This window comes from Myotis myotis, unplaced genomic scaffold, assembly GCF_014108235.1.
Source record: "Myotis myotis isolate mMyoMyo1 unplaced genomic scaffold, mMyoMyo1.p scaffold_m19_p_6, whole genome shotgun sequence".
NCBI lineage: Eukaryota > Metazoa > Chordata > Mammalia > Chiroptera > Vespertilionidae > Myotis > Myotis myotis.
The window spans coordinates 73,540,135-73,552,175 of record NW_023416368.1 but is presented as its reverse complement, the minus strand read 5'-3'; the positions used below and the strand labels follow the sequence as shown (position 1 = coordinate 73,552,175).

Here is a 12,041-nt window from a genome sequence, read left to right as displayed (position 1 = left end):
GCTGGGCTGAAGAACCCCCCACCTCCAGTGCATGAATTTTCATGTACTGGGCCTCTAGTGTATAAAATAAGGTGCATAAAAAAATAAAACAATAAAAAATAATAAAATAAGGTGCATAACTGTCATTCTCTTGAGCTTTTCCTCAATCCCTTAAGATTTTGCTTCCCAGCAATTGTCATCAGTTTAGCTCAAATAAACTCATAAAATACACATTTGGGCATTTCTTATGTTGACATCACCCCAATAAATTTAATTAAAAATAAATTAAAGAAAGAAGTAAAAAATAAAAGAAGTCTGGTGTATTAGTTCTCAAGAGCTGCCATAATAAATGACCACAAACTAGATAGCTTAAACAATGAAATGTATTGTGTCATTGTTCTGAAGGTTAGAAGTCTGAGATTAAGGTTTTTCTAAACCAAGTCTTAAATAAGTGGAGGCAGCAGGAGAGTATAGGAGTGAATGAGGAAAGACAGCTTATATTGTGATGGGTCACTGTTTCTGTTTTTAGTCCTGGTCTTTATATAATGAGAGAGGAGAGAAATGGCATAGGGTAATGGAGGACAGAAATACTGTGTGGTCTGAGAGCAATGATGCACTAGTGTTTCCTTATGTTAGTAGAATACAGAGAGGTGGCAATAACATAGCTCAGCATTGATTGCATGGTCCGATTTAGTAAATAGTCTCATAGCATTGGTTCCCCTTCCCTCACACAGGTCCCCCCAGCGTGGGAAGGGAGCAGTAGCATAATCCCTGTATGGCTGAGATCATGGAAGTGGTGAAGTCATAGACAGCCCCATATGAATTTCTGGTAACCCAGAATGATGTATGAGTAGCAGAAGCATCGTATGCACTAAGGAATGAGCCTCACCCAAAGAGTTTTAATAATTTTATTAAGAATAAGAGGCAACTCAGCAGTCATACCTTGACTAGTGATGGGAGACCAAGTCAGGAGGATGTCTTAATCAAGGCTCTCTCAGATGCCTCACCGATGTTTAACTTCTCTGGAACTTACAAGTAACTTGGAGAAAAGAGGAGTGACTCTAAATTGACTATATTTCAGTTTCTGTGATCAGGTAGCATGAAGTTCATAATAGGAATTAAGTTCATTTATAAAAAGTTTAGTTATACTTTTGCATGTGCCTAGTGGACTGATACTCATGTTCCTTTATGCTAAAATTCTACTATGCCAAAACATCTCTCTTTTATTATTATTATTATTTATTTATTATTATTATTAATCCTTACCTGAGGATATCTTTCCATTGATTTTTAGAGAGTGGAAGGAAGGGGAGAGACAGAGAGAGAAAAATTGATGTCTCTTACATTGGTTACCTCCCTCAAACACTGACTAGGCCTGGGGATCAAGCCTGCAACTGACCTACACCCTTGACCTACACCCTTCAGTCTGCAGGCTGGTGCTCTATCCACTGAGCAAAACTGGCTAGGCCCCAAAACATCTCCTTATTTACTTTCCTCATACTCCCAACCTACTTTCTCTAGATTCTAGTTTAGTGAGCTAAATAAGCTAACCATCTCCTTGCCAGCTTTGAAACCTCAGAATCCCCTTTTATACCTTCTTCTCATTATATTATATGGCCACTAAATTTTCTCATTCCTCTTCCTGAAATCCATCTGCCTCTCTTCTTTCTTCTTGGTCCTCATTCTAGTGTTCTGGTCCTAGATTACTAAAATATCGTAATGTTGTATAAATATGTTGTGTTTATATAAGATTGTATTACCTCAGAAACAGAAAATAATACCTTCTTTTCAAAACCACGGGAAATTTGAACAAATATCAATTTTATCTTAGACCACAAAGAATGATTTAACAGATTCCAAAATGCTGTAAGAAAGATCACATTCTCTGGTCCATGAAATTATAATGAACACATATGGAGCTTATATTGGGGTCAGGTGCTGCTTCGGGATTTATGTATATTAATGCATATAATCCTCATAACACCATGATGTAGGTACTATTGTTACCCCACTTCATAAATAAGGAAACCGGGGTAGGGAGAGCCTAAGCATTTCCCCAAGGTCAAAAAGTGAATAAGTGATGGGGCTGGGTTCTCGTATTATTGGTGAAACAACAATGTGGTTGTGAATCTAAACTGAGGAAATGAATGTAAACATGCACACATGAAAATAGAATGTAAGCCTTTATTAAATTTATATTTATTTTAACCTCAACAGAATTATCATGAATTTCCATTATCTTTCATATTAATCATTCTTTCTAAAAAAATTTAAAAATATATTTTAATTGATTTCAGAGAAGAAGGGAGAGAGAGAGAGCTAGAAACATCAATGATGAGAATCATTTTTTGGCTGCCTCCTGTATGCCTCCCACTGGGGATCGAGCCCAAAACCTGGGCATGTCCCCTGACCAGGAATCAAATCATGACCTCCTGGTTCATAGGTTGATGCTCAGTGACTGAGCCATACTGGCTGGACTAATTATTCTTATGTAGAGATGGGAATCTTATTCATTTTTAGTTTCTGTTCTTGGAGTCTGAAGAAAATGGAGTTGGACTTTTCACCACTTCTTTCTTTTGTTCAAGTCAACTTTCTTTATTCTGCAGCAGATGCTCGAGTCAGAACAGTATCTAACTGCATATTCATCATGATTGCACTTCATTCTGCATTTATGGTATAATGAAGAACATCTGTTGTTAAAAACAAGGCTTCTTGCTTTGAAAAGAGAAAACATCATATTGTGTTATGTTAGTTATTTGTATATTTTAATGTTGAAAGTGTTCCATAATAAATTAAAACAACAACAATAAAGAACTTGCCCAGAAAAAAATAACAAAAAAATTATAGTTGAGAAAAGTGGAGATCATGAATAAAGGTAAATGATTATTTCTTCTGTAAGTGGAAATAGCTGAAAAGGAGAAAGGTTTCTGATGAGAACTGTTACAGCATATTTTTTTTTTCTAAAATGACACATTCATTTCGGGGTGAAGATTTATGATTTAAGAAAGAATGTTCAATTTCAAGAGTGCGTTTTTAAAAAGTGAGTGGGGCCCTAGCCGGCTTGGCTCGGTGGATGAAGTGTCGGCCTGCGGACCGGAAGGGTCCCGGGTTCGATTCCGGCCAAGGGCGCATGCCTGGGTTTCGGGCTCGATCCTCAGTGCGGGGCAAGCAAGGAGGCAGCTGACCAATGATTCTCTCTCATCATTGATGTTTCTATCTCTCTCTCCTCCCTTTCTCTCTGAAATCAATAAAGAAATATATATTTTTTAAAAAAAGTGAGTGGGGATAAAATTCAGGGTGTAGGAGGAAGGGATAGCCTTAAGTCAGAAAATCAAGAGAAGGCAGAGTAAGCTTACATTAGAAGCTGTATGGTGGTGGAAAAATGGGGAAGTTATCTCTTGTTTCCTTTACTTTCTTGGATTATTAAAAAAAATCACCAATAGAGAATGAGAAAGAGACAGAGGGAGTTGTGTCTTGGCTCCAACTTTCCAGTGTATTTAGGCCCCAAACCATGTCTCATTTACTAAGGAAGTTTCTGAGATCTACACAAGATCCCATGAGCCATAATCTCTCACTTCGGTTCCCAGATCTCTCTCACTCTCATTCTCTCTTCTTCTATCCTTTGCTCCCAAACAAAACTATCCTAAGTTTTAGAGTAATAATATCCTTACTTTTAAAAATGTGTTAATACCTGAGTTTTCATCCCTAGACATTACAGTTTAGTTTTCATCTCATCACAATGTTTGCTATTCCCTATAAATCTACAGGTCCTTCCTGAATTATTTCTTATATATGTGTATTTTACATTGAAGAACTTGTTATGGTTAACCTGTAGTCTTCCCCACAGCTGATATTTTCTGATTGCATACTCTTGGAGAATTCAACATGTTTCTGTGTCCTCTGTATTTTCAGAAAATTGGCAGCACGATTCAGAGGCTTGATCAGATTTTTATGTTTGATTCCTTTAGCTAGCTGCAATGTATTGGGGTGTGTGTGTGTGTGTGTGTGTGTGTGTGTGTGTGTGTGTGTTTTATAAGGAGACCCATTAATGCCTGGTTGTCTTTTTGTGGGAGATGATAGCAGTTATTAATGCTCAATGGCTAGATTCATTAATGCAATGGGGGTTGCACAATGGTGAAATTGTAATTATATCATGTCTTTTTCATTGTTTAGTTGTAATACTTTAATAAAGAGACATTTTATATAATATACTAGGAGCCCGGTGCACAAAAATTTGTGTACTCGGGGGGTCCCTCAGCCTGATCTGTGCCCTCTCGCAGTCTCGGACCCCTCGGAGGATGACCACCTGCTGGTTTAGGCCCGCTCTCCGGGGGATTGGACCTAAGCTGGCAGTCAGACATCCCTCTGGCAGCCCAGGAGCCTTCGGGGGATGTCCACTTGCCAGCGGGGAGCAGGCCTAAGCTGCAGTCGGACATCCTTAGCGCTGCTGAGGAGGCAGGAGAGGCTCCCACCACCACCGCTGTACTGACAGCCATCAGCCTGGCTTGTGGCTAAGCAGAGCTCCCTCTGTGGGAGCGCACTGACCACCAGGGGCAGCTCCTGCATTGAGTGTCTGCCCCCTGGTGGTCTGTGTGTGTCATAGTGACCAGTCATTCCCAGTCGTTCTGCTGTTAGGGTCAATTTGCATATTACCCTTTTATTATATAGGATAGAAGCCTGGTGCATGGGTGGGGCCGGCTGGTTTGCCCTGAAGGGTGTCCCAGATCAGGGAGGGGGTCCCGCTGGGGTGCCTGGCCAGCCTGGGTGAGGGGCTGACGGCTGTTTGCAGGCTGGCCACAGCCCCTTCAGTGTGGGGGTCCCACTGGGGTGCCTGGTCAGCCTGGGTTAGGGGTTGAGTGCCATTTTCAGGCTGGCCACACCCCTTTCAGGGTTCGGGGGTCCTGCTGGGGTGCCTGGCCAGTCTGGGTGAGTGGCTGATGGCTGTTTTCAGGCTATCTAAGCCCCCCCAGTGGGGACCCTCACCCTATTAGGGTGTGGCCAGCCTGGGTGAGGGGCTGGTGGCTGTTTGCAGGCTGGCCACAGCCCCCTCAGGATGGTGGTCCCCGCTGGGGTGCCTGGCCAGCCTGGGTGAGGGGTTAATGGCTGTTTTCAGGCTGGCCATGCCCCCAGCCAGCCAAGCTCCCAGTGGAGGCTGGCTGGAAGCAGGTATCTGGGATTTATTTATCTTCTATAATTGAAACTTTGTTGCCTTGAGCAGAGGCCACAGCTGGCCAGGGCAGACGGGAAGCTTGGCTTCCTCCATCGCTGGAGCAATCAAGCCTCCTGCTTGCTCCAGCTGCATGGCTGCCGGCCGCCATCTTGGTTGGGTTAATTTGCATATAGTTGCTCTGATTGGCTGGTGGGCATGGCTTGGGGCATAGCAGAGGTGTGGTCAATTTGCATGTTTCTCTTTTATTAGATTAGATTTTGAAACCACTGTATCATGATATGACCGATGTAAAAAAACTGTACATATTTAATGTATAGAACTTGATAAGTTTGGAGAAAAGTGTATATCTATGAAACCATCATGACCATCAAAGCCATAGACATATCCATCACCTATCAAAGATTTCTCCCACCTTCTTTATTATTATTAATGTTCTTATTTGTGGTAAGAATACTTAGCATAAGGTCTATACTCTTAGCAAATTTCAAGTATACAATACAGTATTGTTAGCCATAGGTACTGTATGGATAGCAGAACTTCTTAACTTGTTTATCTTGCATAACTGAACCTTTGATTAACAATTCCCCATTTTCTCTACCCATCATCCCCAGGTAACCACTATCCTGTTTTCCGTTATTATGAGTATGACTCTTTTTAAAGACTCCACAAGAAAGTGAGATTATGCAGTATTTGTCTTCCTGTCTTTCTGGCTTATTCCACTTAGTTGAGTACTCTCAAGGTCCATCCGTATTGTTGCAACGACGATATTCACTTATCACAGTTTTGGGGTGTATGTATTTTTTAACTTTTATTGAGGAATGATTGATTAATAAAATTGCATATATTTAAGGTATACAATATGATTTTTAAAAAAAATTATGTTTTTATTGATTTTTAGAGAGAGGGAAAGGGAGAGGGATAGAGAGATAGAAACATTGATGAGAGAGAAACATCATCAATTGGCTGACTCCTGCATGCCCCCCACTGGGGATTGAGCCTGCACCCTGGGTGTGTGCCCTGATTGGGAATTGAACCAGTGACCTCTTGTTTCCTGGGTCAACGCTCAACCATTGAGCCATACCAACCAGGCTGATGTTTTGATATAATATACATTGTGAATTTATTACCACCATGAGATAACATATCCACCACCTCCATAGTTTTTTTCTTTCTTTGAGTGGTAAAATTACTTGAGATCTATTCTCTTGACAAATGTCAAGTATACAATATATTACCAACTATAGTCACCATTCTGTACATTAAGCCGCCAGAACTTGTTCATTTTATCACTGAATGTTTATATCCTTTGACCAATATCTCTCCATTCTCCCTCTCCCACTCCTCTGGAAACCACCATTATACTATCTACTTCTTTGAGTTTGACCATTTTATATTGCACATATAAATGAGATCATACAATATTGGTCTTTCTGTGTCTCACTTATTTGTCTTAGCATAATGTCCTGCAGGTTTGTTCATGTTGTTGCAAATGGTTTAGTTTCCCTCTTTTTAAGGTTGGATACTATTCTGTTAAGTATATATATCACAATTTCTTTTCCCAGTCATCAACTGATGGACACTTAGATTGTTTCCATATCTTGACTAGTGTGAATAATGCTGCAATGAACATGGGAGTGTAGATACCTTGCCAACATTCTGATTGTGTTCCTGTGGATATAAATCAGAAGTGGAATTGCTGGATCATGTGGTAGCTCTATTTTTAATGCCTTGAGAAGCCTTCATACTGCTTTACATAATGGCTATACCAATTTGCATTCCCACCAAAAGTGTAGTGTATAAGGGTTCCCTTTACTCTGTATATAAATTTTAAGGCAACGTGACAAAACTAAACAGTAGTATTTAAATATACTATGTGCTTAAGTGCCAGAGTCCTGAGCTGTTCAGTTGCCTACCACTCTTCTAGATATCCTAGGCATAAATCTGTATTAGTTGAAGCCAATTATATTGTTCTTCATTTCTTTACCAGCGGTTAGTTGGGGGGTGGTTATATCCATTTCTGGGGAACTTCTGGCAAAATATTTCTTGCTGATATAAGAAGAAATGCCCTTCTTGTACTCTGGTGTAATTTGGTGGGTCAGGGTATGATGTCTAGAGCAAAGACTGCTATCTTCAGACCTTAAGAGGAGCTAGGTATGGATAAATTTGGCATTTTTTGACACTTGATGGAATGGATAATCTGATGCATTAACCAATTTTAGAATTGGTTAATCTTTGGACTTCTTGTTATGTGTAATAACATATTTTCTTTATTGTTTAAGCCAATTGAGTCTAAGTTGTTTTTAACTTTGAACCTGAAAACATACTTCTTGCTACAGCAAGCACATCCAGTAAAAATAAAAACAATCCTCAGAATGGGAGAGAATATTTTAAAACTTACATCTGATAAACTTAATGTTCAGATTATAAAAAAAACCTGATAACTCAATAAGAAAAGACAACCTCATTTAAAGGAGTAAAGAACTTTGAAGAGACATTTCTATAAAGAAGATATACAGATGGCAAATAAACACATGAAAACTGAACATTGCAAATGAACTGCAAAGTAAAATGCAAATTAAAACTATAATGAGAAATCACTTTATACCAGCTAAGATTTATAATAATGAAGACAAATAGCAAGTGTTGGTGGCTATGTGGAGAAATTGGAACCCTTGTGCTTTGCTGGTGAGATTGTAAAATGAAGCCTGCAACTGTGGAAATTGTTTGGCAATTCCTCAGAAAGTTAAACATAGAGTTACTCATATGACACAGCAATTCTATTCCCAGGTATTTACCCAAGAGAATTGGAAATATGTCCACACATAAATCTTCATAGCAACATCATTTATAACAGTCCCAAAGTAGAGACAATCCAAGTGTCCATCAATGACGAATGGATGAATAAAATGTAGTGTATGCGTTTACTAGAATACTATTCATCAGTTGAAAGGAATTAAATATTAAAGCATGCTACAACCTGGGTAAACTTTGAAAAACATTAAGCTAAGTGAAAGAAAATAGACACAAAGGGTCACATATTGCATGATTGATTATATTAAGTGTCCAGAAAAAGTAAATTGATAGAGACAGAAAGCAGATTAGTGGTTGCCAAGATCTAAAGAAAGGGAAAGTTGGGGAATGACTGCTAATGAATATGGAGTTGCTTTTAGGGGTGATGAAATGTCTAGGAATTAGATAGTGGTGATGATTGCATAACTTTATGAATATACGGAAAATCACTGAAATGGTACACTTTAAAAGAGTGAATTTTATCTCAATAATTTTTTTTTAAAAAACCAAGAATAATGAAGAAAAATTTGAATTTACAGGTATTAAAATGTGCTCCAAGGTAGTATATGCATCAGAAAAGATAAGTAAATCAATAGATAATAATATAAGCCTCAGTTATAAGCTCAAAAATGAATATGTATTTATTACATAGTATTAGTGGTTTTAAAAATAGGATTGATTATTCAATAAATAAGTCTGTACAATTGGTTATTTGATTAAGTGTTGAGGTGGGATCTTGGCCTCCACTACACATAGTAATTTCCACCTAGTTCTTTACCCTCTACCTAGATTAATGATTAGAATGTTCTGTCAACCACAGGTTATGATGGAGTGGCCTCCTCTTTACCCCGGCCCTTCTAATCACCACTCACTTTCCATTTTTTTCAATCCCCCCTATTTTTGTGTGTGTATATGTCGAGCATATTTCCACCATCTTTGGATCAAGCACAATTGTAAGTTAGATTTCATAAAAGGATATATCACTGAAAGGCACCACTTTATGGATGTAGTAGCATCAACTTTCCCTTCCTGTGAGCAGCCAATGCACTCCTCTCACATTCTTCCTTGAATGGTGCAATCTAATTTATTTTCAAACTCTTGGAAGACCTAGTATTTTCATAACTCTGGAAAGAAAGATTTCCATCTTACCTGGAGGAACCGTGGACAACAAGGCAAGGACCCCGAGGATGCAAAGCAAGACCCTCATGGCTGACTAAGTTACTTAGAATCAGTAGCTAAAATGAAGAGAAGTTCTTTATATATTTAGCACTCAGGAGGTGGGTCTCTGTCTGATTATTGAACCTTTCAGCAGCAGAAACATTTCTGTGCTCCAATGAGCCTTCAATATCAGGAGACAGCATGCAACGAACATGAGTATCAGTTATTCAAAGTACATTTGTTAAATATTGACAGGATGTGGGCAATGGCAGTAGGGTGCATAGCACTTACAGAAGAGGAGCAGACTTGGTGAAGGCAGGAGAGATATTCTGTTGAAGAGTCATTGTCTTATGCTTCCTGGAGGACCTGTAAAGGCTAAGGTGACATTCATAGAGTAACCACTTTATTTCCCCAGGAATAGAAAGAGAAGCATTGGATATAACAGCATGCCTTTTCATTGGTATTTTTGGGAATGTACATTTGCAGACTTGAGCAATGAAATTATATTTGAAACCATACACAGGTTAGGGAGATATAGAAAAGCTTTTGTTTAAACCCCCATCCCCCCGCCCCCCCCCTTGTTCAACCAACTGAATAAAATAAGTTAATTTTTATATCTAAAGTCTTAGTGAACACAAATTGTTTACACATCACAGCTACGTGTAATGTGAGGGGAACAAAAAGGAAGCATGGGCCTTAGATGAACTTAGGAAAACAAATAATATAGAAAAAAACAATGGCAATGCCACATGAGCATATGTCTGACAAAGTGGCACAAATGACCTCGTAGACACTAAGGAAATGAACATGTAGCCTAGGGAACCCCAAAGAAGGCATGAGTAAGAATATCAATTTTGGAAGCTGCAAAGTGCATTCCTATTCTTGATCTTATTTGATTTTTCATAACCAATTTTAGAATTGTTTAATCTTTGGACTTAGACGGTCCTACTCCAGTTTAGTAACATATCTTAAGAAGCTCCCTTCTGTCATGGCTTCATCTGAGAAGTGGTTTTTCTACCTCAGCGTTTCAGTGAGTGGAACATGCAGTTACATTATTTGAGCAGATCCTCCCTGGCTTAGACTTTGAAAATAATATGTTGAGCTGAGTCAGGGATGGGGCATAGGTGGAGACTTTGGGTATCATTATCAGAGGTCCTGGAAGAGGCAAACCTCACAAACCTCATATTGGTCCTAAGGAGGGCCAATGAGGGAGCTGAAAGCTGTGGGAATGACTTTTCTTAAGCCTGGGTTCAGGTTTTTTTCCTTCAAAGTTGCTGGGAACAAGATTCCCCCAGCACCCTGAAAACTCACAGGGGAATCTTAGGGTGTGTGCTGGTTATGGATGATTGTTCCTTTACTTAAACTTGACTGGTTTGGAATCTTTAGCATCTCCAACCATGAATCCAGAATTTACTGATTTTTCTCATGTGCCTTGGAGCTCTTGCCTTCTGGATCATGAGGAAAAGCGTTGGAAGTATAGTTTACATTGCTAAGCAATCAAATTTATGAGCACAGATCCCTTAGGGAACACTAAGGGCAGAATGTTCAGTGGCGCTTTGATATTTTCTATAAACATTTGTTTTCCATCCAGATATAGCTGGAGCTGGGAGGTGAGCTTGGAAGCCTGCCAGGAAAGGCCAAGAACATTGTGTGATCCATGGCTGGCAATCTGGGACATCAAAGAAAGGGTCAGAAGAAGGTTCATTGCATTTCGGGAGTGGGTGGGTGGGCACCAGGTGAATGTTGAAAGGTAGCTTATCTCCAGATAGCTTAGGGCCTCAGTTAATTAAGGAAGATACAGCACTTTGACATATGCCTTTCTTTAAAAGAACACAGAGAAAAAAAATCAGTAATCAAGCTATTGAAGTACAAATTATCACAGCCGAAGGAGAAAGGAGTTAATTTTCCATGAGATAGTAATTAGACCTAGAAATTATTGGGTTTTATTGAACACTAGAGGCCTGGTGCATGAATTCGTGCTGGGGGGGTCTGGCTGGCCCATTCTGATGGGGCCAACAGACCAGGCTGGTGGGGGGGAGGAGCAATAGGTGGTTGGCCAGCCAGGGCACACCCCCCCCCCCATCAGGGTGAGGGGACCGGCCAGGGGGAGGGGCCGTGGGAGGTTGCGGGGGGTCGATCGGGCCCTGATCGGGCTGGTTGGCTGCTGCGGTGTGCGTTATAGCAACTGGTTGTTCCAGTCGTTTCATTGTTCCAGTCCCTTGGCTTTTATATATATAGGCTAGAGGCCCGATTTACGAAATTTGTGCAAGAGTAGGCCTTTGCAGCCCCGGCTTCATCTGGAAGGTTGTTCGGATGGTTGTTCCACTGTTTGGCCATTCAGTTGATTTGCATATTACACTTTTATTATTATAGATAGCTCTCCAGAAAGGCACTAGGTACTCTAAAAATACTTTATAATCAAGTGTTCATTATTTGCCTTCCATTTCTGGATTTGGTAATATTGATAGCCTTTGAGTCCTTGTAGTGTCAGTTACTTTTTCTTCTTATTGCTTCAATCTTTCCAAATTCATTATTACCTTACCTTAATTCTATAAACATCTTCAAGTTCCTGCACTTTAAAAACAGAACATAAAATTACCTTCTGCCTACAGCCATACCACCCTGAACACGCCCGATCTAGTCTGATCTCGGAAGCTAAGCAGGGTCGGGCCTGGTTAGTACTTGGATGGGAGACCACCTGGGAATACTGGGTGCTGTAGGCTAAAAAAAATAAAAGAAAAAAAAATAAAAGAAAAAAAAATTACCTTCCTTGTCTTTAGTTGACTTTTTATGTAAAACCCTAACCTTTCCCCTTTCCTCTCAGAAAAATAATAGTACTAGTATATATTTCATTTCCACTTCTTCCCATTCACTTATTATACTATAGACTTCTGACATTGTCCCTCATCTTCTACTGATTATACGTTTGCCAAGTCACTAATAA

At 39.7% G+C, this 12,041-nt stretch overlaps 1 protein-coding gene and 1 non-coding gene across 2 annotated transcripts; one reads left to right on the top strand and one right to left on the bottom strand.

Moving 5' to 3' along the window:
• Window positions 1–2,539: 2,539 nt before the first annotated feature.
• On the bottom strand, window positions 2,540–9,146 carry LOC118658221 (beta-defensin 131A-like). The gene is made up of 2 exons (XM_036313430.1): window positions 9,089–9,146; window positions 2,540–2,694 (listed from the first exon to the last, which is right to left on the bottom strand). The coding sequence occupies exons 1-2, from the start codon at window positions 9,144–9,146 to the stop codon at window positions 2,540–2,542; spliced, it is 213 nt and encodes a 70-aa protein (XP_036169323.1).
• A 2,555-nt stretch (window positions 9,147–11,701) lies between these two features.
• On the top strand, window positions 11,702–11,820 carry LOC118659368. The gene has a single exon (XR_004968504.1). It is a non-coding gene; the product is annotated as a 5S ribosomal RNA (ribosomal RNA).
• The last annotated feature ends 221 nt before the right edge of the window (window positions 11,821–12,041 follow it).

Excerpts from the sequence above, each read along its gene's own strand:
- LOC118658221 (XM_036313430.1), bottom strand. The coding sequence starts at position 9,146 with ATGAGGGTCTTGCTTTGCATCCTCGGGGTCCTTGCCTTGTTGTCCACG. Across the intron at positions 2,695-9,088 it reads GTTGTCCACGGTTCCTCCAG|CAAGAAGCCTTGTTTTTAAC; the intron begins GTAAGATGGAAA and ends CTCTTTTCAAAG.